Source organism: Nerophis lumbriciformis, linkage group LG05 (assembly GCF_033978685.3).
Source record: "Nerophis lumbriciformis linkage group LG05, RoL_Nlum_v2.1, whole genome shotgun sequence".
Taxonomy (NCBI): domain Eukaryota; kingdom Metazoa; phylum Chordata; class Actinopteri; order Syngnathiformes; family Syngnathidae; genus Nerophis; species Nerophis lumbriciformis.
This window is the reverse complement of record NC_084552.2, coordinates 622254-650000: the sequence shown is the minus strand read 5'-3', so window position 1 is coordinate 650000 and position 27747 is coordinate 622254. Positions and strand designations below refer to the sequence as shown.

Sequence of the window (27747 nt, the reverse complement as noted above, 5' to 3'; positions counted from 1 at the left end):
CACCTGGCGTTGTTATGGGCGCGCAGCAGCGTTGCCGTGACAACCAAGGGACCCACGCACAGTTGAAAAACTGTGATTAGAGTTTGGCTAAAGTTCTAATAAGTACTAAAACCCTGATATTTAAGTTTGTTGTTGGGTTTTATCCGAATATACAGCGTCTCGGGGAGTGAAAATAACTTTAACGAGGTAGGAGGACTTTATTTTTAGTTGCCGCCGCCGCTAACTAGAGCCTGTTATTGCTAGCAATCGTTAGCTGCTGCTAGTTTCTAAATTATGTCAGCCATAAACTGTAAATTGTGGCTTTGTTGTGTTGTCTTTTGCAAAAGATAGGATTAGATTTTGATCAATAAAATATACAGTATATACAGCGGGTTCGTCATTGGAGGGAGGGACATACACATTACACATTCTTTTTCCACAGACAGTGCCTGTTGTCTGCTTGTTAGTTTGCCAAATAATTCGACAATTGTGCATTTATAGCGTGATTTTTTTGTGCCGATGTGTATGACTGTTCTTGTGTGCTTTACATTTTTTTATTGATTTTTTTCCTACATTTCTAAACCCCGAAGTGTCACGGCCCAGCTTGCTCTCTCCATAGACATCTTATAAGTAGACGCAGCGTTGGCTGCTGTGACGCGAGAAATTCGGCCGCCATCTTGAAGTGGTGATGAGGAGCCGGCGAGCAGCCTAAACTGACAGTTGACAAGTAGAAAACAAAGATGGTGTTCCTGCTCAAATGAGCGGACTGTTGAAAATAGCAATCGGGGGATTACTTTTCACAAGTAAGATTGAACATTAACGTACTATTGGTTGTATTTTGTGAAAAGAACATACCTGCCAACTACTCCGGTTTTCCCGTAATTAGTACGGTTTTCATCAACCTATTCCGGGTTACGGTTGCAGTGATAAAAAATACGGTTTTTAATTAATTTAAAAAATATTTTTTTTTTAAATGCGCGAGGCTATTTATAGCACCGCTGCCAAGCACGAGGCACCAGTTGCCATTGTTTCCAAACGAGAGAACGATCATGGAATCAGCCGGAGAAAAATCGCAAACGAGTCTTAAACCGAAAAGAAAACTGCAGTCATTCCGTGAAGAATATTCAAAAGCCTATCCGGGAATAATTATCCGTTCCAAAAAGGGTGAAAACTACGTGAATTGCACCTTGTGCAGACAAGATTTTTCGATCGGACACGGAGGAATTAGCGATGTAAAAGACCACGTTGGGACAAAAAAACACAAGTCTAATGCCGTTGCTAGCGATACAAGTGGAAAACTTTCAACGTTTTTTGGATTTTAGCCACAAAAAGGTATTGACACCAATGTTATCTATTGGAATTGTTTAGTACTGTTATACTGTTAAAAGTGTTTATACTATTTATGCTTTCAAGTCCAAGTTGAAGAAATCTTGTTAAATGTTGACAGCATAACTACCAAAATACAGAAGTATGTCCTTAATATTTTTGCAGTGCTATTTCTGTTGAAAAGTTCAAATGATTACATTAGAGATGTGATGTGCCACTTTTCAAGTGTCTGATGGCTTCAATTAATTTTCATTCATTTTTCATATTTTGAATTCTTTTGAAAGGCTTACAAAAAAACTACATTTGAATTGTAATTCCATGCTATTGACAGGACTATTAATTTTAATGAAGTTAGCTTACCATGTTTACAGTATGATAATTGTGATAGAAATGTGAATTTTAGGCACAGAATATTTTTTACAATTGAACAAGGCAGTAGATTATACAAGCTTGGACAGAAAGTTAATAATGACACCAATTTTTTTTTTAATGGAATTGTTTAGTACTGTTTTACCATTTGTTTACTGTAAAAAGTGTTTATACTTTCAATGAACAAATTGAAGTCTTGTGAAAGGTTGACAGGATAACTGGCATTAACTGTCAAAATAATTTCAAACTATTGAAGTTAGCTTACAGAATAAACATGTCAATCAACCCATATGATTTTTGCTGTAATATTTTTGTTTTGAAAAGTCACTGTGACTGATAGAAAAGTGATGGTTTTAGCAACATTTTAACCTGTCTGAATGCTAATAATCATTTTGCGTCGGGGGGCGAAGCCTGAACCCCCCACCAGGACTTTGTCCTGGACCTACCGGGGCCTGCGGCCCCTGGACCCTGGCTACTAGGTTTTTCTGATTTCAAAAGTTGACAGGTATGAAAGAATATTACCACAGAGTTGAGAAGGAGCAAATATCTTCAATAGAACACCTCCAGGCAACTACAACCCTAGATTAACACCATCCCCCCACCACATCCCACCTCCCCGGATTGTAAATAATCAAATGTATATACTTGTTCTTATGCTTATGTTCACTGCTCGCCGTACATATCCTACCAAGTCAGACCTACACTGTTTCAATGTCCATTTCTCAGATGATACATTTGTTGATGACTGAAGTGTTGATATCAACCAAACCTAACCCCCCCCACATCCCACATTGTAAATAATGTAAATAATTCAATGTATATACTCTGATAATTAACTTGTGTGATGACTGTATTATGCTGATAGTATATATTTGTACCATGAATTGATTAACGTGGACCCCGACTTAAACAAGTTGAAAAACTTATTGGGGTGTTACCATTTAGTGGTCAATTGTACGGAATATGTACTGTACTGTGCAATCTACTAATAAAAGTCTCAATAAATTAAAAAAAATAGTACCGAAATCGCAGCCGCTAGCAAACAAGAGTATGACCATAATAGAATTGCTTGTCAATGAAATTAATTAAAATTTAAAAATGTCATACTTGAATAACATAAAGTTGAAATAAATGATGAAGATAAAGATTGTAAAAGCCAACAGGGGTAAAAGTTAGGACCACAGTACAGATTGTGAAGGGAGGGTAATATATGTTAGCTAACTAGACAATCAGATATTCAAATACTAACATTGTTGGGTATGACAGAATTTGCTTTTATTCTGAATCCAGTGAAACAGATTGGTGGTTTTAGCTGATATAAAGACTTCCAGGTGTTAATATATGTTTATGTTGAAGTATTTGGCAGACGCTTTTATTGAAAGCGACATACATAAAAAATACATATAAAACAATCACTGTAAACATGATCATTTAAGGGAAGAATGTAATAGAAAATATCAATACAAAGTGTCAAGACAGAATAAACTCTCTGCCTCTGCAGCAACAGAGATACAGTCTATAAGATATATAGATATCTAATGTATTCATACATTGTTTATGTAGGATATACGCATGTATATATAACCTAATCATATTGTTTCTTCAACTTAAAAATAGCTGACCGTTTTTTTTCCCCTTCTCTGGGATTATATTCCCAGTTTTGATCTCGGACGTCTGGTCACTTATAGCATATAAGATTATTCTATTACTGTTAAGCAAACTATGAATAGTAAAACATGTGTCCTTTATCATAGCTACACGTATGACAAAAAAACGTGTGAAAATCAGTGGTATTCAATGAATGAAATGCGCTGACAGTTCATTGCTCCTGCCAAATGAATTGCACTGAGTGGAGCGGATCACCACTCCAAGATGGCGGCCCAGCGTCTCGTCAGCGCCAGTAGGCAGTAGCGCTCGATGCTGCGTCTACTTAAAAGATGTCTATGCTCTCGCCACCACACTCAGCGCTGGTAAAAGGAAGTCACATGACGGTGGCCTTTCAAAATAAAAGATGTATAATTTTTTGGGGTTGGGACAAATGTGTCTTTCTCCAATATTTGGGGGGCATGTCTCCACGATTCCTACTCCGCAGTACATTAGGTAACACTTTTCATTGTCACCCTCATCAATGTTTATAATGGCTAGCGGGTGCACGGGGGAGACTGTTGAGTTGACGCTCACCCATCAAGATATCAATTTGATAGCAGAAACATTTACTCACATGCTGTTAAATACTCTTTCTATGTCTCTTTGTGTCGTCAAAGATGGAGAGTGAAGTTCAGAAGGAGGAGGACGCCACTCTTGCTAAAACGTCGCCTGATCCTTCACTTTTAGAGGATGACGTGTCGGCCTGTCCCCTCTTTCAAGGCCTAGATGAGGTAAAAGTGGATTCCAACTTGGTTGAAAGTTTGTTTGTTTTGAACAATTCTAACAAAGTGCCCTTCTAGAACATCACAAGCTTACACTTGCACAGTTCAGCATGAAAAGGAGTAGGAAGAAGCAGATCGTATTTAATTCTACTCCTTTCTCCAAGTCTCAGCAATTATTGATAAGCTGTTCCGTTCTTGTGTTTAACTTACTCAGTCATGAAAATAATACATGTAGAAGTAAAATCAAGATAAATATTAATAATGCATTAATGCATTCAGGGCAAATAGTGTGCATGATGCAAAAACTAGGTGTGAAGATGCAAACTTTTAGTTTGTGTTGCACCCCTTTAAAAATTCATGACCCAAGACAGCATTTGCATTATTAATCAAAGTGTTATGATAGGATAATTCATTTAATAGATGGAATGTGATGCATGCAAAATGTATTTCTTAAAGAAAAAAAAAGCACACTTTGCCTTTTAAATTGAACTTTATTTTTTTAAATATAAAAAGTGCATATCCTTTGGGATGAAAAATGAATATGATTGATAGAAAAGATATTGTACACACAAAAAAAGCTCCAGGCGCTCATCATCGCTGATGCAAATGGCCACAACAATGCATAATCTTTCTCATTGCCCAAATATTCACATCATCATTATTCATTACTATCAGAACTTGCTTTTGTATGACTCCTGCACAGGTAAACCTCACAAAATTTGAATAAATACTGTACACGTCTTTTAAAATGGAAGCAAAAAAATAATCATTCTCTCCTGCCTTCTTCATTCACAGTGTGTGGAAGAAGGAATACAATGATGCAATACAGTTGTTTGACACTGGGAGGCGATATTGTACAAGTGCTTGCAGTAGTTCAATACTCCAATAGAAAAAAAAACAATGCACAATGGGATGCCTTTTTATGCAGGAATGCTTCATATTCTTTAGAGTGATGGGTATAATAAAAAATAAAAAAAGCTATTACTTGTGCACTCTTGCTCAAACAGTGTGGTGTCACTGCCACCCAAAAAAGAGAGCTCTGAATTGCCGTTGTTAATTATTGGTGGGGGTAAATGATAGCTCATTAGTTTAACTACTTCTTTGCGCTGAGCTGAGTTCAAGCTGAAAAAAAAAAGGATATTGACAGAGAACCAGTGGAAGAGTCATCCACAGTTGAATATGATGGCCCCTGCTGGAGGCTAGCTTTACACAGCTTGTGTGATCCAGTCCATTGTCCTTTATTGTTGTTTTAATTCAACATTTAGAAGGCTATATTCGCCACAGCGCTTTTGGTTTTGTTTGGACTGCGTTCTAACAGGCTTGTGTACGGTTTGGCGGTAAGTACATGTGCATGTTTCTGGTTCTATACTCCACTTTTCCCATCCTCTTACGGAGCAAAATTCTTGGGCCTTATCATCATCTTGACCGTCTTGAAGGCCTGCCTGTAGTTGGTGGGGTAGTACTCCGTGGACATGTTATGCCACGTCCCCCAGAAGATGCCGTTCCGGACCCCCTTGTACCTTTTGTGGTAGTACTTGCCGTTAAGGTTGGCCGACATGCAGGCGTCGAACCACCAGCCGGAGCTGTAGTAGGTGCCGCAGTTTCCCGAGGGGTACATGTCGTTGTCGCGGTCAGGGGTGGAGAAGAACTTTTGGTCGTGGTTGAAGTGCTTGTTGAAGCTGATGGCGTTCCCAGCAGTCCCACTGAAACAGCAAATGAATCTCTTATCACTTTAGGGTGCAACGGTGCACCATTATCACGGTTCGGTTATTACAGGGGTCGGCAACTTTTACCAGTCAAAGAGCCATTTTCACCAGTTTCACAAATTATAGAAAACAATGGGAGCCGCAAAAATTTCTTTCAATTTTAAATGGAATAACACTGCATACAAAGTGTTTTATTGCTTTGTGCTATGTATAAACCAGGGGTCTCAGACACGCTGCCCACACCTTTATGTGGAATTTGAAAGCTGGTGCGGCACGCGGGTTGTAAATGAATGGCTCAGCGTCATGCGTGCCGTGATGGTACAGCATATAGCACCCACTACAGCCACGTTGTATGGGGCTTCCGCTTGCACACGTAGGTGACAGCAAGGCATACTTGGTCAACAACCACACAGGTCACACTGACGGTGGCGGTATAAAAAAAAACAACTTTAACACTCTTACTAATAACGCGCCACACTGTGAACCCACACCAAACAAGAATGACAAACAAATTTCGGGAGAACATCTGCACCGTAACACAACATAAACACAACAGGACAAATACCCAGAATCCCATGCAGCCCTAACTCTTCCGGGATACATTATACACCCCCGCTACCTCAACCGACACCAGCAATATATGACCACCGTCAGTGTAACCTCTGTGGCTGTTGACTAAGTATGCCTTGCTGTCCCGTACGTGTGCAAGCAGAAGATGTGTATTTTATAACAAGTGTTAGACTTTCACGCTGTTAATACAGATTTTAGAGGGCGCCAAATGTTGTACCATCATGGCACGGTGAATATTAATCCCGGGAGTTTTCTGCGAGAGGCACTGAAATCCGGAAGTCTCCCGGGAAAATTGGGGGGTTCAGCAAGTAAGCTGCTGAGCCGCATCAAAGTGATCAAAGAGCCGCATGCGGCTCCAGAGCCGCGGGTTGCCGACCCCTGGGTTATTACCACGGTCTCTAAGTCACAGTTGGTTCATTTTGGGTACAGTATGAGGACAAAATGCTCAACATAAAACTTTAGCCTCTGTACCATACCAAATGCTCAATGATTACGGATAAATGTAGCGTTACCCCATATCACCTTGTTTTTTTTTTCCATCCATCCATCCATCTTCTTCCGCTTATCCGAGGTCGGGTCGCGGGGGCAGCAGCCTAAGCAGGGAAGCCCAGACTTCCCTCTCCCCAGCCACTTCGTCCAGCTCTTCCTGTGGGACCCCGAGGCGTTCCCAGGCCAGCCGGGAGACATAGTCTTCTCAACGTGTCCTGGGTCTTCCCCGCGGCCTCCTACCGGTCGGACGTGCCCTAAACACCTCCCTAGGGAGGCGTTCGGGTGGCATCCTGACCAGATGCCCGAACCACCTCATCTGGCTCCTCTCGATGTGGAGGAGCAGCGGCTTTACTTTGAGCTCCCCCGGATGGCAGAGCTTCTCACCCTATCTCTAAGGGAGAGGCCCGCCACCCGGCGGAGGAAACTCATTTCGGCCGCTTGTACCCGTAATCTTGTCCTTTCGGTCATAACCCAAAGCTCATGACCATAGGTGAGGATGGGAACGTAGATCGACCGGTAAATCGAGAGCTTTGCCTTTCGGCTCAGCTCCTTCTTCACCACAACGGATCGATACAGCGTCCGCATTACTGAAGACGCCGCACCGATCCGCCTGTCGATCTCACGATCCACTCTTCCTTCACTCGTGAACAAGACTCTGAGGTACTTGAACTCCTCCACTTGGGGCAAGATCTCCTCCCCAACCCGGAGATGGCACTCCACCCTTTTCCGAGCGAGAACCATGGACTCGGACTTGGAGGTGCTGATTCCCATCCCAGTCGCTTCACACTCGGCTGCGAACCGATCCAGTGAGAGCTGAAGATCCTGGCCGGATGAAGCCAACAGGACCACATCATCTGCAAAAAGCAGAGACCTAATCCTGCAGCCACCAAACCAGATCCCCTCAACGCCTTGACTGCGCCTAGAAATTCTGTCCATAAAAGTTATGAACAGAATCGGTGACAAAGGGCAGCCTTGGCGGAGTCCAACCCTCACTGGAAACGTGTCCGACTTACTGCCGGCAATGCGGACCAAGCTCTGACACTGATCATACAGGGAGCGGACTGCCACAATCAGACAGTTTTTTTTTTGTGAATAGTAATTAAGTGAAAGCAATACTGCACCTGTATCCGCTGATGGACAGCTTGTATCGCAGGAACTCATTGGCCACGTAGAACTGGTCATACTTGGCGTACTCTCTCACACCCTCAAAATCCTCCAGTTCAATGCGCAGTGTCATGTCTTTGGCCTTTGTCAGCAGATGAATGTGGTCATTGCCCAGCCAGAACTCACCTCTAAAAGGGAGCGATAGATACAGGACAGAAAGGGATGGAGATAAATTTTGAGAAGACCGATATAGATGTTCGCTGTTAGTCATACTGAATTGACTTTACGACAACCGGGGGGGCAGGTTGCAAGGGGAAAGTAGTGTGACAGTAAACGAAGGACAGCAGGGGGGACATAACTCTTCTTACCTGAGGTTCCCAAAGCCCTTCTTGTATTCCGTCCAGCTGCGGTTGAAGCTGACGGAGCCGTCGAGCCGCTGCTGTATAACCGTCCAGCCCCCTCCGAAAGACTCCATGTCACAAAAGACCTCAAACGTCCCGTTGCGGGGATCGGGGGTCACACGGTACACCCCATTCTTCCTGGTCTCCAGCACATTGTAGTCAGAACAGTCTCTCGGGGCCAAGATGACTGCCGAGGAGACAGAAAAAGGAATTGAGAGGAGGGCATTTGTAAGGAGAACGCGACGGGATGATATTCAATCTTCTCTGTTATTTTCTCCGCCCCGCCAAGAGGACCGTAATAGAAATGGCCCCCGAGGCTGAGGCAGGCCAAAGAAAAGTAATTCGATTTTTAATCATAATGAAAGTTTTCAGTGCTGAATTAAATCCCGAGGCAATGTATTCCAACACAAAACGGTTCACCAACTTTTTCCGTATAACTTAATACAACGAGCCCCCATGTGACGCGCAATACAACTGGAAATGCCTTTAAATTTGCATGCAGTTAAAGGGGAACATTATCAGAAGGGTTAAAACCATTAAAAATCAGTTCCCAGTGGCTTATTTTATTTTTCGAAGTTTTTTTTCAAAATTTTACCCATCACGCAATATCCCTAAAAAAAGCTTCAAAGTGCCTGATTTTAACCATCGTTATATACACCCGTCCATTTTCCTGTGACGTCACATAGTGAAGCCAACACAAGCAAACATGGCGCATAGAACAGCAAGCTAGCGACATTAGCTCGGATTCAGACTCGGATTTCAGCGGTTTACGCGATTCAACAGATTACGCATGTATTGAAACGGAAGGTTGTAGTGTGGAGGCAGGTAGCGAAAACCAAATTGAAGAAGAAACTGAAGCTATTGAGCCATATCGGTTTGAACCGTATGCAAGCGAAACCGACGGAAACGACACGACAGCCAGCGACACGGGAGAAAGCGAGGACGAATTCGGCGATCGCCTTCTAACCAACGATTGGTATGTGTTTGTTTGGCATTAAAGGAGACTAACAACTATGAACTAGGTTTACAGCATATGAAATACATTTGGCAACAACATGCACTTTGAGAGTGCAGACAGCCCAATGTTCATCAATTAATATATTCTGTAGACATACCCTCATCCGCGCTCTTTTCCTGAAAGCTGATCTGTCCAGTTTTGGAGTTGATGTCAGCAGGCCAGGGAAGCTAGGGTCGATATTCTTCTCTTGATCATCTTCGGTGGCATAAGGGACGGTGTGAGCCAAGACATCCAGGGGGTTTAGCTCGCTCGTCTACGGGAACAAACTGCCGCCATTGCTTGCCGTGCTAGCGAGGTCCTTTGTCCCTGAATTGCTCACACACTCCGGCAGATTCAATGGGGGTCTGGCGGCAGATTTCTTTGACTTTATGGTTGGAAATGCATCTGCTTTGAGTGTCGCAGGATATCCACACATTCTTGCCATCTCTGTCGTAGCATAGCTTTCGTCGGTAAAGTGTGCGGAACAAACGACTGACCATTTCGTCGGCTTTCCCCACACCCTCGTATTTTGAACAAATTTCGTCCAATTTCTTGCCACTTTGGCATCTTTGGGCCACTGGTGCAACTTGAATTCGTCCCTGTTGGTGTTGTTACACCCTCCGACAACACACCGACGAGGCATGATGTCTCCAAGGTACGGAAAACAGTCGAAAAAGCGGAAAATAACAGAGCTGATTTGACTCGGTGTTTGAGAAAATGGCGGATTGCTTTCATCGCTTCGAGAGCGAATAATAGAAAGGCGTTTAATTCGCCAAAATTCACCCATTTAGAGTTGGGAAATCGGTTAAAAAAATATATGGTCTTTTTTCTGCAACATCAAGGTATATATTGACGCTTCCATAGGTCTGGTGATAATGTTCCCCTTTAACCCCTGCCTTATCTTATCTGGACTGTCTGAGATGTCCAAGATTTTGACTATCACACCTGCCCACCTATTGTTTTCAACACTCGCTTCTCTGTGGTTGCACTGCATGCTGTGCGTAAAGAATCCTAGGACTCCTGAGACTCTTTGGAATAGAAAAGAACAGACTAGTCAAAATGTTTGAAAGTGGATTAGAGGGGTTCTTCCCATGGGTCCTACAGTTTGGTGACACTGGGGCAGGCAGCGTGCAGACTCTTTTGAATTCACTTTGTTGTGCTGTTAAGTCTGACTTGTCGCTTCTGCAGATTTAGGAGGCTGTGAAGAAGCCCTGATGTAGGGTTTTGTGAAAGAAATTGCATTCTCGTTGTGCATCCTGATACTCCAAGTAGGCCGTTATCTTGTGTCAGTGAAGAATACATAAATTGCCCAGGCTTTTTGGCTGTCATATGATGAGTCACATGACTGACTGACAGTTTACAGCTTGAATTATCGCAGAGTCCCAGTAGATAAGTGACTGGCACCAGAATGCAACATGACAGCCTGTCCTCGACACAAGATCGGCATCTGTCGCGAATACAAATGTGTTTCCGCCAAGATAGTACGCTCCTCTTCCTTTTTCATGGACGTAAATTGTATTGACAAGGAGACTAGTTTTCTCTGTTTAAGTGAGTTAATGTAGCTGAACATGGACATTAAATCCTGTCAGTTCACCTCAAGGCCCTGATACATCCGTGCAGGAGTGAAAGGGAAGATTAGTGCTGGGGAAAGTGGTTGGATGAAGACGCTGCGATTTGGAGGTGATAGGAGAAACTTGAAAAGCTTCGGCTCCACGGTGGCTTGTTTTCCAAGGCCATTCAACAGCGTGCCTGCTTTTTAAAGGGGAACATTATCACAATTTCAGAAGGGTTAAAACCATTAAAAATCAGTTCCCAGTGGCTTATTTTATTTTTCAAAGTTTTTTTCTAAATTTTACCCATCACGCAATATCCCTAAAAAAAGATCCAAAGTGCCTGATTTTAACCATTGTTAACCCGTCCATTTTCTTGTGACGTCACATAGAGATGCCAATACAAACAAACATGGCGGATGGACAGCAAGGTATAGCGACATTAGCTCGGATTCAGACTCGGATTTCAGCGGCTTAAGCGAAATTGAAGAAGAAACTGAAGCTATCGAGCCATATCGGTTTGAACCGCATGCAAGCGAAACCGACGAAAACGACACGACAGCCAGCGACACGGGAGAAAGCGAGGACGAATTCAACGATCGCCTTCTAACCAACGGTTGGTATGTGTTTGTTTTTAAGTGTTGTAATGTTTTTAAGCTAAATTATTGGTAAACATAACGTATAATAATTTACGTAAAACCGCGAGTAATGAATAAAGTTTTCATCAATTAATATATTCTGTAGACATACCCTCATCCGCTCTCTTTTCCTGAAAGCTGATCTGTCCAGTTTTGGAGTTGATGTCAGCAGGCCAGGGAAGCTAGGGTCGATATTCTTCTCTTGATCATCTTCGGTGGCTTAAGGGACGGTGTGAGCCAAGACATCCAGGGGGTTTAGCTCGCTCGTCTGCGGGAACAAACTGCCGCCATTGCTTGCCGTGCTACCAAGGGCCTTTGTCCCTGAATAGCTCACACACTCTGGCAGATTCAATGGGGGTCTGGCGGCAGATTTCTTTGACTTTATCATTGGAAATGCATCTGCTTTGAGTGTCGCAGGATATCCACACATTCTTGCCATCTCTGTCGTAGCATAGCTTTCGTCGGTAAAGTGTGCGGAACATACGACTGACCATTTTCGTCGGCTTTCCCCACACCCTCGTATTTTGAACAACATTCGTCCAATTTCTTGCCACTTTGGCATCTTTGGGCCACTGGTGCAACTTGAATCCGTCCCTGTTGGTGTTGTTACACCCTCCGACAACACACCGACGAGGCATGATGTCTCCAAGGTACGGAAAACAGTCGAAAAAACGGAAAATAACAGAGCTGATTTGATTCGGTGTTTGTAATGTGTTTGAGAAAATGGCGGATTGCTTCCCGATGTGATCGCTCCGAGAGCGAATAATAGAAAGGCGTTTAATTCGCCAAAATTCACCCAATATATGGTCTTTTTTCTGCAACATCAAGGTATATATTGACGCTTCCATAGGTCTGGTGATAATGTTCCCCTTTAAGTCCTTGCACACGCGAGTCATTTAGAATTTGTGTGCTTTGCTGCTTCTTCACATTTTAAATGGTGCATTCATCCATTTCTGGCTGCAGTTTGGCAGCTGGTGGCTCATTCCTGAGTAAGGGGAGCCCTGCAGATTTCTCCTCTAAACACTTGCACTATGTGACAAATGGGAATACATGAAAGTTTTCCCAAGAATGTTTATTTGCACGATTTAACATCTGGAACGATTTCTGTAAAGAGTAAAATGTCATCATCCTTTTTGCCATCAATCTCTATGGCAACAGCTGTTTCTTGTTGTTTTCCTTTGGACTCCCGTCAGACACGGGTCGGCACCACTTGTCTCAAAACCATCAGCTGCCTCTAGAGCTGAGCAAAGACGAACATTACTGACCCCCCCTCATCAACCGCCAATGTCTAATGTCAGGGAAGCCGCCTACTTTGCTCCTTGTGTTGTTGGCAGGAGATTAATTAGAATGAGTTGTTTCATGCAGGACTGAACACTCAAGAGCCTGACCTCTAAAACGGAGGAGATGGCAGACAGGAAAGAGAAATGAAACAGCAAGTGAGGAAAGACGTTAAGCCAAGAGGAAAAAGGAGCATTTCAGAGACAAGAAAATGAATGAATGATGAAGGACGCTCGCACTCGGGATAAACATTTGAGAAAGGCGTTGAAGTGGAGTTTTTTTGAAGGAGAAAAAGGCAAGATGAATGCCGGGATTCCCTTCACACCACACGCCAGACTAATCTACTTAGAAATAAGCTCACACACACAAAAAACACCCTAATATAGCATCACATTCTCTTTCACCCGTGCAAATACAATCCACTCAAAATATGCTCTTGTTCTATCTTTTATAGTCCTCCCCTCATTCCTTCCTATGCCCTTCCTTCTCCCTCTCCCCATTTTTGGAGCGCATAAGGCAATTTGTGGAATGTCAGGGCACGTACGCGCTCTTACGTAAGAGGTCAATTGTACATATTTCTTCACTCAAGTGCAGCGATGATGACCACAAGCTGAAACTATTCACTCAATTACACAAGAGCTGCCTTTTAAGAAAGAGAAAGAGACTTTTTTTCTAAAGTACATTTGACATTTTATGCAAAAGTAAAGTGTAAAGCTACGACATATCCTCCTGCGTCGCCTGCAGTGGAAATTCATTTTTGGTCAGTTTCTTTTGTCCAAGTTTCACGTTTCAGAAAAATGTAGCCCTGTTATGTAAAACACAAAAGTCCATCGCGGACATACTTGCCAACCCTCCCGGATTTTCCGGGAGACTCCCGAAATTCAGCGCCTCTCCCGAAAACCTCCCGGGACAAATTTTCTCCCGAAATTCAGGCGGACTCAGGTCCATGAGGACCTGAGTCCGCTAACCCACAATATAAACAGCATACCTGCCCAATCACGTTATAACTGTAGAATGATGGAGGGCGAGTTCTTGGTTTCTTATGTGGGTTTATTGTTAGGCAGTTTCATTAACGTCCTCCCAGCGCGGCAACAACACACAACAACAGCAGTCACGTTTTTGTATACCGTAAAGCAGTTTGTCTGCCATAAACAGCAATGTTGTGACACTATTAAACAGGACAATACTGTCATCTAGTGCATTTGATGAAAGCACTTTTGTGCGTGCCACACAGCAATGCATCATCAGAGAGGGTGTTCAGCATGGTTCGAAAAATAGTGACAGAGAATAGAACAAGGATGGACAATTCAACCCTTAACTCAACAATGAGTAGATGAGTGTTATGTGTGTGTATATGTGTAAATAAATGAACACTGAAATTCAAGTATTTATTTTATATATATATATGTATGTATATATATATTTATTTTATTATATATATATATATATATATATATATATATATATATACATATATATATATATATATATATATATATATATATATAGCTAGAATTCACTGAACGTCAAGTATTATATATATATATATATATATATATATATATATATATATATATATATATATATATATATATATATATGAAATACTTGACTTGGTGAATTCTAGCTGTAAATATACTCCTCCCCTTTTAGCCACGCCCCCAACCATGCCCCCAACCACGCCCCCGTCCCACCCCGACCACGCCCTCCCCCCACCTCCCGAAATCGGAGGTCTCAAGGTTGGCAAGTATGATCGCGGATATGACGGAAGTGGAATATTTAATCAATTACAGCAGTATTTGCACAACATTTAAAAAATAACCATTTGCGAAAGTACCCTCAAATACGTCATGGTACATTCTGTTCAGTCTTAATAGTATTAGTATTATTACTCATTTTAATTCATATATAGCAATCATAAAAATATAACAACATTTAGTATTGTTTTGCAGTAGTATTATGTAATAAAAATCAATAATTAGACATGGTAAATGTTTATTTATTAAAATGTCAGTAATTTAATTCAAAATTAAATGAGTAGTACGTCACTGCAAAGTACAAGGTTAACTGCAATATTTAAAGTTAAAAGTTAAAGTTAAAGTACCAATGATTGTCACACACACACCAGGTGTGGTGAAATTGTTCTCTGCATTTGACCCATCACCCTTGATCACCCCCTGGGAGGTGAGGGGAGCAGTGAGCAGCAGCGGTGGTCGCGCCCGAGAATCATTTTTGGTGATTTAACCCCCAATTCCGACCCTTGATGCTGAGTGCCAAGCAGGGAGGTAATGGGTCCCATTTTTATAGTCTTTGGTATGACTCGGCCGGGGTTTGAACTCACAGCCTACCGATCTCAGGGCGGACACTCTAACCACTAGGCCACTGAGTAGGTAATTTGGTAATTTCACCAAAAAGGCTTTATTAGGTGAAGGTGAGCACCACGTCTTTGTTGATGTTTCTCAAGAATAAAATTGGCCACTTTCCCATTATTGGACACATTTTTGCCAGGAAAACTACCCCTGTGCACATCTCACGTCTTGCAGACACTTTGGGCTGACTAGGCATGGTCATTAACACGAGGTAATAGAAGATACCTGGCAAATATTTTGACTCGGGGGCCAAACTGAGAGAAAAAAATGTGTCTGGGTGGCCAAGGTGTATGTGTTATTATTATATTAGCTTTAAACATCTGCTGTACAGTATGTGTGTTTGGGCCCCTTTTTTTCCAGGAACACCAATACCAAAAGTCACAATGTCCAAATATAGTTTTAAAAACGTTATGACAGACCACTTAAAAAAACTGGAATGGAATTTTACAGTTTTTTTACTAAATGGGACACCCAAAATGTACATGAAAATAAAGAAAGTGGGATTTACAATGTTAACTATGAACAATAAAACACTGAATATTAACAACATATGAACGTCGCTCCTCTTTTACTTCTCAGACCAGCTCCTCGATAGTTATGTATCTTTTACAATCAAGCAAAACTCAACATAAATGTTAATTTTTACTAAATGGGACACCCAAAATGTACATGAAAATAAAGAAAGTGGGATTTACAATGTTAACTATGAACAATAAAACACTGAATATTAACAACATATGAACGTCGCTCCTCTTTTACTTCTCAGACCAGCTCCTCGATAGTTATGTATCTTTTACAATCAAGCAAAACTCAACATAAATGTTAATTTTTACTAAATGGGACACCCAAAATGTACATGAAAATAAAGAAAGTGGGATTTACAATGTTATCTATGAACAATAAAACACTGAATATTAACAACATATGAACGTCGCTCCTCTTTTACTTCTCAGACCAGCTCCTCGATAGTTATGTATCTTTTACAATCAAGCAAAACTCAACATAAATGTTAATTTTTACTAAATGGGACACCCAAAATATACATGAAAATAAAGAAAGTGGGATTTACAATGTTAACTATGAACAATAAAACACTGAATATTAACAACATATGAACGTCGCTCCTCTTTTACTTCTCAGACCAGCTCCTCGATAGTTATGTATCTTTTACAATCAAGCAAAACTCAACATAAATGTTAATTTTTACTAAATGGGACACCCAAAATGTACATGAAAATAAAGAAAGTGGGATTTACAATGTTAACTATGAACAATAAAACACTGAATATTAACAACATATGAACGTCACTCCTCTTTTACTTCTCAGACCAGCTCCTCAATAGTTATGTATCTTTTACAATCAAGCAAAACTCAACATAAATGTTAATTTTTACTAAATGGGACACCCAAAATGTACATGAAAATAAAGAAAGTGGGATTTACAATGTTAACTATGAACAATAAAACACTGAATATTAACAACATATGAACGTCGCTCCTCTTTTACTTCTCAGACCAGCTCCTCGATAGTTATGTATCTTTTACAATCAAGCAAAACTCAACATAAATGTTAATTTTTACTAAATGGGACACCCAAAATGTACATGAAAATAAAGAAAGTGGGATTTACAATGTTAACTATGAACAATAAAACACTGAATATTAACAACATATGAACGTCGCTCCTCTTTTACTTCTCAGACCAGCTCCTCGATAGTTATGTATCTTTTACAATCAAGCAAAACTCAACATAAATGTTAAAAAAACAACTAAATATGAATGCAACGTGTAATAAACACCTACAATATGATATATCATCACGTAAAAATGTGCTTCCGCATCTGTTTCTGACACACACATTTCGGGCTGGCTGCTCTGAAAACTAACCCCGCCCACTCTGGGCTGCTGTGGCCAAAAAAGCGCAGATTTCGACCATTGAAATACTTTCTGTAGTTCAAGACTTACGGTCATACTGCACATCATAATGGCAGCTACAGTTTTGATGTTAAAGGTCTAAAAAAATGATATAGAACATCCGGCGGGCCGGATTGAAAATCTTAACCGTACTTTGCCCAGGTTTGCAGTAGAGTGTGCGGAGACTTACACTGTGGCGTATTCTGCACCGCACACTGTGAGGTGCAGGTGGAGCTCAGCTTGTTGACCACTCCGCTGATGTTCTCCACACGTCTGTCCACCATGGCCTGGACGTTGTCTATGTTGAGGAGGTTTAGGCCCTCCATGCGACCTTGCAGGGAGGTGATGTGGTTCTTGGCATTACGCAGGCTCACAGACATCCTGTTAAGTTTCACCTGTAAGGCGGCATCGGAGGGGGGAGGGGTTAGGGTTAGGGTTAGGGTTAGCCGCCACACTCATGTTGTTGTTGAATTTTTGGGATTAGACAACGAGAGAGGCAGTGGGATGGTTGGATGTCTGCCAAAGTGGAACGGGAGTGTCAACAATTGACCATCGTTTGGATGGTAGCTAATGAGCATTCCCAATACTGTGTACAGAACCAGGAACGTTCCCTGCTGGGAGTTCACTGGTGTGTGGGCTAATGTCCAGTATACTTTCCAGCTGACATACTTTTTCCTCGAGGAACACATTCACATATTATTATTGACATGCATTTTAAGATCATAGTATTCATACCTGCATCTCCTGCATGCTGCTTGGACTAGTTGTCGTTTTCCCAAAATTAGCTCCATGTCCCTCCACAGTAGCTCCTGACACCATCACATTGTCCCGCTCTTCTTGGCTGGACCCATTTTGCCCCTCCAGGCCCGCCACATCAGCCCCTGTCTGTCCCTGGTCCGCTTGCTGATGTCCGTAGACGCCGCTTCCCCTTGCTCCGCGGCACTCCTGGCAGCTGCTCTTCAGCTTGTTCACCACCTCCTTCAGGCTCTGCAGCTCCTTCATCGTTTTCTCCAGCAGCCTGAACTGCTTGGGCAGCTGGATGGTGAGAGGGGGTAGGGTTACCTGGTAGGGGCACTCCTCTCCCCCTTCCTCTGCTCCCGTCCCAGAGCCCCCGCATTGGCCCGACGGTCTTAGTTTTATGGCACAGGCGCCCGGGGTGCCTGAGTCTTCCCCCAGAGTGTGGGGTCCTCTTGCATCCCATCTCTGGTATGAAGTACCGGGTAAGTCCGCTGCATGGCAGGTGGCTGCGAGTACAAGAGTGGCACACACTAGAATGGTCCTCATTTTTGTCTGAAAAAAAAAACAAGTGCCTTGAAACTTAAAAAAATGTATGCAGTCCAGTTGGGCTGATGAGAATGTGTGTAGGAGAGAGAGGTTGCAACCTGCAGGATAAGAGAGTGCAGGGGAACTGGCGCTGCCTCTGATGCTGTGTCATTAATATGAGGATGGCTGAGCGAGGGAGGAGAGAGAGAGGGAGGGGCGGCGCTGTTACGTAATGCACGTCACCGTATCAGCATTATTGTGAACACTTGATTGATGTTACCATTGGCGTTGTTAGGCCTATTTAAAATATTCTTAAGCCCCCTAAATAATTTGGTGTTTTTTTTACAAATAAATGCCGACATATTCATTATAAAGTGGCCCAAATATGAGTTTAAATAAATAATCATATAACCTGTTATTATTCACTCAGTTTCCCCTCACTTCGTAGCGTAAGGTAGAGAGCCCCTTTTGTGCGTCGCTATCCAATCCATTCCACTTGTTCATATAGAAAATGCCCACATCACTCAAATTCCAGCCCGCATTTTCTCCGCGACCTTGCTTGCGGTCCTGCAGGTGTACGAAGCACATTATCTTCCTGAAGCTGCACAAAACCTTGTGTGTGCAATTGTGAATCATTTATTTTTTAAGTTTTGTGTTTCTTGTAGAATCTATATAAAGTAATATACATAAGCCTATTGTTAAAATAATGAAAAAAACATCATTAAATATATTTGTTTTATTGTATTGTTTCATTAATAGCTGTCTTATTATTATAGGATGGCTTGTTAAACATTTAATAGGATTTTCAGAGGGAGGAAAAACCAAGACATTTAATATAAAATGTCAAATGAATAAATACATAAAAAGAAAAAGAAAATATATGGTTAAAAGGGAGCATTTCATTTCGTCCCGTGCATTTAAAAAAAATAATAATAATAACAATGAATAATTTCTAAGTCTTTGTTAGCCGTTTGTGAAGTTTTGTGCTCGTGCGTAACATTCGCTCGCATCCTGTGCATCTCCTGGGGGCAAAGCCCCCCCTGTCCTTAAAAGCTAGTGACGCCCCTGGATGTTACCCATGAGTTTTTTTCCGCATGGGGTGTATTTGGAAAGAAAAGGTATGTCCTTGTCCCTTCCTCGCTCGGAAGTACCACCCGTCTCCCTGAGGAGCAAAATGACACAGTGCACAGGAACTCTCCACTCCACTGATTTTAAGGGGATGCTTTTTTCCCCCCCTCCTTACTTTACCCTTTTTGTCAACTGAAGTGTACGGAGCAATCTCTCTTTCTACCAGTCAGTCTCGTACTGTAAACCCGGACACATAAAAGAGGTTCGAGCAACGCTAACGAGCTTTTTTTCTTTTCTTTTTTGCCTCAGATGCTACGAATTAATTCAGTGCGCTCTAGTCATTAGAGACTTACAAATCAGGTTTATTGCTTGCTTGTCTCGTATTAATATTTAATTTCTTCCTTACCACCACAAGGGAATAAGGGAAGGACATCAAAAACTAATTTGTATGATGGTCCTTGGTGTTTTGTACAGTATCGGACAACTGCCATGTCAATATAAGCCAGTGAAGGCTCAGTTTTGTCACCATGACGACCGATTAGTTGCACCTGTTTTCACGTTCGGTCTCACACGCCTGTTGTCAATCATGTCTGTAGTATTTAAGTCCATTGTTTTCAGTTAGTCGGACTGGCAACATCACACGTTATCATCACTCTGCTTCATGCCTTGTTCACAGTCCCATGCCAAGTAGGTTTTTGTTTCATGTTTATAGTTTTTTGCCTTTGTGCAAGTCTTTTGTTTTCATTAGACACGTTTTGTACCTCCGCCATTGTGCGCGCCTTTCCTTTGTTCCTTTTTGATAGTGTTAAATAAAATCATGTACTCACATTACCGTCTTGCCCGCGCCAACTTTCCGTGGCCTTCCGGGAAAACAAACCCCAAGGACCAAGTCCTGACATCGCAGACTCGCTGGCGGATGTCATTAAGACTTTCCATTCGTTTGTGCTGCTTAAGGATTCTCTGTGTGCTCGGAGGAATACCAGGCTCTAACATTGCATCAGAAGTTAATTAAGCTTTCTTCAAGTTTGTCAAAGCTATGCTACAAGCACTTAATTTATATTTCTGCTACCTCCCAGTCCCCTTTTCGTACAATCGTATTACATGACAAAAGCCTAGGACACAGTTAATCACAATCAACACATTCGGAAGGCATTTGGGGGATAGATTTGAACTTGATGAATAGCTGTAACAAACAGGAAGCAATGTGTTAAGCCAAGATTATATACATGACCATGTTTGGATATACAGTGCATCCGGAAAGTATTCACAACGCTTCACTTTTTTCACGTTTTGTTTTACAGCCTTATTCCCAAATAGAATACTATCAAAATTCTACAGACAATTTTCCATAATGACAATGTAAAGAGTTGTACATTTATAAAAAATAAAAATAAAACAATCACTTGTACGTTAGTATTCACTGCCTTTGTTCAATACTTTGTTGATGCACCTATTTTTGGGCAGTTTTGCCCATTCCTCTTTGCAGCACCTCTCAAGCTCCAACAGGTTGGATAGTAAGCATTGTTTTTTATTCAGGATGTCTCTCGACATGGCTGCATTCATCTTTCCCTCTATCCTGAATAGTCTCCCAGTTCCTGCGCTGAAAACCATCCCCACAGCATGATGCTTCACTTTAAAGGCCTACTGAAATGTGATTTTCTTATTCAAACGGGGATAGCAGGTCCATTCTATGTGTCATACTTGATCATTTCGCGATATTGCCATATTTTTTCTGAAAGGATTTAGTACACTGAGGAGAAGATTTCATGGGATTTAGCGATTAGGAGTGACAGATTGTATAGCATGTTCTATATGTTATAGTTATTTGAATGACTCTTACCATAATATGTTACGTTAACATACCAGTTGGTTATTTATGCCTCATATAACGTACACTTATTCAGCCTGTTGTTCACTATTCTTGATTTATTTTAAATTGCCTTTCAAATGTCTATTCTTGGTGTTGGCTTTCATCAAATACATTTCCCACAAAAAATACGACTTATACTCTAGTGCGACTTTTGTATGTTTTTTTCCTTCTTTATTTTGTATTTTCGGCCGGTGCGATTTATACTCCGGAGCGATTTATAATCCGAAAAATGCGGTATTTTAGGAGAAAATTGGTGGAAAATTAGGGGAAAATATGCAATCTTTCTGCAACCATCAAACACGGTGGATGAAGAGGAAGCACAGTGGCTATTGCTAGCGATGTACATCGTACATACCACGTGAAAAAAATGTAGTTTACACTACAGTGACAATACCATAGGTAAACGTACAATAATACATTGTTAATGACTGATTTACTGCGACAAAAAACAATCAGAAGTGCTAATAACGGATATTATAGAAGCGGCGACCCTGAGAAGGACAATCGGTAGAACATGGATGAAATGGATGGACATCATTATTTACATCCAGAGCAGCCATCTTTGAAACAAACTCGTGGGTGGTGGGAATGCTCCGACTTTCCATATCGGGCATTCCAGTTAAAATTCCAACTTCCCGGTACAAATGAGAAGTGCCCTGTGACTGGATTTTTATTCAACTTTAAGGAAAATTTAGAAATGGGATAAGGAACAAGTGATTAGATTTTGGGGATAATCTGGATCATCGTCTGGATTTAGAATTGTTCAAAAGGTTGCAGTTCCACATAACTTGTTTCTAGACACTTTGAACGCAACTGCATTCCTTAATAGCTTTCTTTTATGTGTTGTGATTTTTCCCGCACTCGATCATCGGTGTTTGCTGTTTTTATCAGCTCGACAATCGTCCCTTATCAGTTCAAACTTGGCCGCCCTCACTCAAGTTGTTTGTCTCTTTTGATATGTTATTATTAATATCATCTCATCTACCATTTTGGATTTGTATTTCACCTCCATTGCTTCTCATTTTGCCAATGAATTGCAATTGAATAAGTCACGGTGCTGATGCATTTAGTGCTCATAATCTTCAGTTACATGTTTGGATTGAAGGAACATTATAATTGTCAGTGTTTGACGAAAAAACACCAGTATGTCACCTCTATCGCACTATTTTAAGTTTATAGATTGGTCAGTTTAAATATGTTTTGCACTATCTCGATGTCCTCTTTATTCGAAAGAAGAAAGAACATCAATCTGTTTTTCAGATTGCATATGCATAGCTACCAACTCCTCCGGATTCTGCAAAAAACGTACAGAAAATGCTCTTGCTTACCAACATCCATTAAAAATCTCCCAGATTGTGACGTTTTTGTGAGGATATGAAATACTCAACTTTGTCAATCGGTATTATAAAATAAAACATGTCGTGTGAATGTGTTTTATTAAGTTTACAATCCAAGCTGCTATGAAGATAACTGTCAGGACTTGGACTATGGCGTGGTTTGTTCTCCCGTGGTGCAAATGAACATTTGGACCAGACATGGCGTGAAGGTGAAGACATATTTCTTTTTACTATAACAAAAAGAACAAACTAAAGGCGCGCACAAGGCGGAAGTACAAACTTCACAAATTAAACCAATACTTGCACGTGGGCAAAAAACTAAGGACATGAACAAAAGTCGCTAACTGTGGCATGAATCGAAAAAACTTACTTGGACAGGGCATGAAGTACGCAGAGGTAAACAGAGTGTGACAGGGGTATGAATGCGGGATGTCACCAGAACGACGATCTGAAAACAATGAACTTAAATACTACTGACATGATTAACCAAAACAGGTGCGTGACTCAAAACGTGAAACAGGTGCGTGACGTGACAGGTGAAAACTAATGGGTTGCAAAACAAAAAGTGCACAAAAAGTCCAAAAACAAAACATGATCACACAGACATGACAATAACAAAGAAAAGATTGACTGATTTGCAAACACCAAATGTTGCCATTTATGCATATGCTCTGCGTTGTTTATTTGACTGTTTTATAGAAACCATAAACATTGTTTTCATAATAAACATTCTAAATAACAAAGAGTGGAATGAGTGTATTGTTTTTTATATGTGGGATAAAAGTCAGCTCAGATTCAGAGATGATGCCCAGATTCTTTATGGTTATTTTTGTTTAAAATATTGTACATTTTGCAAAAGTGTGTCTTTCTGGCCTTCAGGACCTATAACTAAAACCTCTGTTTTGTACTGGTGGAGCTGTAGGAAATTCACTTGCTTTCATGAGCTGATGTCTAAAATGCAGTTAAAAAGGGTTTTTATTGGTCCTGTGTCATCAGGAGACAGAGCAATGTACAACTGTGTAGAATCAGCGCAACTAATGCAATGTGTTCCAAGGACGTCCCCTAAACGTTTATTCCATTTCGGGTTGTGGCGTTGATTTAACATTGAAAATTGGTCATTTCCTAACAAATATTCTACAACACAAATACAACGTTGAAACAACATGCTTTTTGACAACATTTATTCAATGTCAGGTTGTGACGTTATTTTAACATTGCAATTTGATCATTTCCCAACCAATATTCTACAACACAAAACAATGTTGAAACAACATGTTTTTTGACGACGTTTATTCAATGTCAAGTTGTGAAGTTGATTTGGCCATTGAAATTTGGTCATTTCCCAACCAAAATTCTACAACACGAATACAAAGTTAAAACAACATGCTTTTTGACGACGTTTATTAAATGTCAGGTTGTGACGTTGATTTAACATTGAAATTTAGTAATTTCTCAACCAATATTCTACAACACAAATACAACATTGAAACAACATGCTTTTTGACAACGTTTATTCAATGTCAGGTTGTGGCGTTGATTAGACCATTGAATTTTGGTCATTTCCCAACTAATATTCTACAACACAAATACAACGTTGAAACATGCTTTTTTGCTAGGTTTAATCAATATTGGGTTCTAACATTGATTTAACATTGAAATTTGGTCATTTCCCAACTAATATTCTACAACACAAATACAACGTTGAAATAACATGCTTTTTGACAACATTTATCCAATGTCTGGTTGTGGCGGTGATTTGACCATTGAAATTTGGTCATTTCCCAACCAATATTTTACACCACAAATACAACGTTGAAACAACATGCTTTTTGGTGACATTTAATCAATGTTGGGTTCTAACGTTGATTTAACATTGAAAATTGGTCATTTCCTAACAAATATTCTACAACACAAATACAACGTTGAAACAACATGCTTTTTGACGACGTTTATTCAATGTCAGTTGTGACGTTGATTTGACCAATGAAATTTGGTCATTTCCCAACCAATATTCTACAACACAAATACAACGTTGAAATAACATGCTTTTTGACAACATTTATTCAATGTTGGGTTCTAACGTTGATTTAACATTGAAATGTGGTCATTTCCCAACCAATATTCTGCAAAACAAAAGGCAGGATGTAAAGAAATGAATGGGATCTAAAATTGAGCCTTGGAAAAGCCCACACCTTAGTTTGCGGGTTCCTGAGGAACGGGTATCCATACGTTCATTAAAAACATTGTTCTGTGAGGTAAGATCAGGACTAGTTAAAAAACAAGCTCCAGAGAGACCGACCAGGTGTCTCAGTCTATTTAATAGAATGTGATGGCCTATTGCAGTGGTTCTCAACCTTTTTTCAGTCATGTACCCCCTGTGAACATTTTTTTCATTCAAGTACCCCCTAATCAGAGCAAAGCATTTTTGGTTGAAAAAAAGAGATAAAGAAGTAAAATACAACACTATGTCATCAGTTTGATTTATTAAATTGTATAACAGTGCAAAATATTGCTCATTTGTAGTGGTCTTTCTTGAACTATTTGGAAAAAAATATATAAAAATAACTAAAAACTTGTTGAAAAATAAACAAGTGATTCAATTATAAATAAAGATTTCTACACATAGAAGTAATCATCAACTTAAAGTGCCCTCTTTGGGGATTGTAATAGAGATCCATCTGGATTCAGGAACTTCATTCTAAACATTTCTTCACAAAAAAGAAATCTTTAACATCAATATTTATGGAAAATGTCCACAAAAAAGCTAGCTGTCAACACTGAATATTGTATTGTTGCATTTCTTTTCACACTTCTTTTTGACAGACATTTTAATGAGGGTCAAACCATCATGGCATGGGGGGAACTCTGACTTTATGGTAATGAATGGAATAGCCTACTTTATTTCATGTTCAGTTTATGAACTTACATTCATATTTTGTTGAAGTATTATTCAACAAATATATTTATAAAGGATTTTTGAATTGTTGCTATTTTTAGAATATTAAAAATCAATCAATCAATCAATCAATCTTTATTTATATAGCCCTAAATCACAAGTGTCTCAAAGGGCTGCACAAGCCACAACGACATCCTCGGTACAAAGCCCACATATGAAAATAAAATAAATAAATAAATAAATAAATCTCACGTACCCCTTGGCATACCTTCAAGTACCCCCATTTGAGAACCACTGGCCTATTGTATCAAAAGTGGCGCTTAGATCCAGCAGAACCAACACTGTGATCTTTTTGTTATCTAAATTTCACATGATATTGTTTGAAATCTTTAAAAGTGCTTGTCTCGATTCTGTGGTTCATCCTAAAACCTGACTGTTGTTGTTCTAATATCCATCCATCCATCCATCTTCTTCCACTTATCCGAGGTCGGGTCGCGGGGGCAGCAGCCTAAGCAGGCAAGCCCAGACTTCCCTCTCCCCAGCCACTTCATCCAGCTCTTCCTGTGGGACCCCGAGGCGTTCCCAGGCCAGCCGGGAGACATGGTCTTCCCAACGTGTCCTGGGTCTTCCCCGTGGCCTCCTACCGGTCGGACGTGCCCTAAACACCTCCCTAGGGAGGCGTTCGGGTGGCATCCTGACCAGATGCCCGAACCACCTCATCTGGCTCCTCTCGATGTGGAGGAGCAGTGGCTTTACTTTGAGCTCCCCCCGGATGGCAGAGCTTCTCACCCTATCTCTAAGGGAGAGGAAACTCATTTCGGTCGCTTGTACCCGTGATCTTGTCCTTTCGGTCATAACCCAAAGCTCATGACCATAGGTGAGGATGGGAACGTAGATCGACCGGTAAATTGAGAGCTTTGCCTTCCGGCTCAGCTCCTTCTTCACCACAACGGATCGATACAGCGTCCGCATTACTGAAGACGCCGCACCGATCCGCCTGTCGATCTCACCATCCACTCTTCCCTCACTCGTGAACAAGACTCCCAGGTACTTGAACTCCTCCACTTGTTCTAATATGTTATTTTCATTTAAAAAGTAATAGACTTAGCTAAATAAAAACTGTTTTTCTAAAAACTTACTGAAAGCTGTAAATTGGATACGTCAGTAGTTATTAAAAACAATGAATTCCAAACTACTATTCTTCAGAACGTCCACTGCCGTTTTATAGCCATGTCTGAAGAGAGCATTTCATAATGTTTCCTCAAAGAATCCATAAAGTGACTTTAAAAGTGATGTTGGATATGGATCTAATAGGCAGGTTGTTTTGTATACTTGAGAGACAACTAAGTGTCCTTGTGTCAACCATTTTAAAAGTGTTTCCTCAGGCAAGGACAAAACAGATCAGGTGTGTTCGTAGATAACATTTTCTATGATAGGAGACTAGATCTAACGTCCTTGATCTTGGTTCTGAAGTGGTCGGCAAAATCCCTGCAAAGAGCGTCAGATGGTCTTTTAAAAGCTATTAAAATGTGTACTTTGCAAAAGTGGAAAAGAGAAACCGGGGGCTGTGTTTATGGCCTCTGATGAGTTGTGAGTAATGGGAAATGATTGCCTGTTAAACTGCGTTATTGTCGGCCTTAAGTTGTTGACACTGAATCTGAGAGTGAATAGTTCATTTTGATTTCCTCAATCTCCTCTCGGGCACTCCTGCAATTTCTTTTCAGTTTATGTAATTCCTCGTTGTTTCTCCACAGAGGGGGCCCTAGGTTTTGTTTTGATTGTTTTTGTTAAATGTGGAGCAACTGAGTCCAGAGTTGATTTCAGTTTGTTGTTCAAATGATCAACAATATAACAACACATGGTGCAGGTACAATTTCAGCAGGAGTGTTCTGTAAAATTATGCTTTTAGGTAGCTTTTTCTCACTGGTCTCACCGGGGGGGCTCCTGTGAGAATGGTGACATTAAAGGCCTACTGAAAGCCACTACTAGCGACCACGCAGTCTGATAGTTTATATATCAATGATGAAATCTTAACATTGCAACACATGCCAATATGGCCGGGTTAGCTTACTAAAGTGCAATTTTAAATTTTGCGTGAAATATCCTGCTGAAAACGTCTCGGTATGATGACGTCAGCGCGTGACGTCACGGATTGTAGAGGACATTTCGGGACAGCATGGTGGCCAGCTATTAAGTCGTCTGTTTTCATCTCAAAATTCCACAGTATTGTGGACATCTGTGTTGGTGAATCTTT

General features: G+C 40.8%; 2 protein-coding genes across 2 annotated transcripts in view; one reads left to right on the top strand and one right to left on the bottom strand.

The window, feature by feature from the left end:
* The first annotated feature begins 37 nt into the window (after positions 1 to 37).
* The window catches only part of ccdc146 (coiled-coil domain containing 146), a 116691-nt gene continuing 88981 nt past the window's right edge, over positions 38 to 27747 (top strand). The window contains exons 1-2 of the mRNA XM_061961429.2: positions 38 to 186; positions 3939 to 4052. Of these exons, the coding sequence (XP_061817413.1) occupies positions 3939 to 4052 (114 nt within the window). The 5' untranslated portion in view covers positions 38 to 186. The remainder of the gene's footprint in view (positions 187 to 3938; positions 4053 to 27747) is intronic.
* fgl2a (fibrinogen-like 2a) lies at positions 4515 to 18456 on the bottom strand. The gene is made up of 5 exons (XM_061961421.1): positions 17795 to 18456; positions 17250 to 17454; positions 8281 to 8500; positions 7930 to 8100; positions 4515 to 5746 (listed from the first exon to the last, which is right to left on the bottom strand). Exons 1-5 carry the CDS (start codon positions 18341 to 18343, stop codon positions 5431 to 5433), a joined length of 1461 nt encoding a protein of 486 aa, XP_061817405.1. The 5' UTR covers positions 18344 to 18456; the 3' UTR covers positions 4515 to 5430.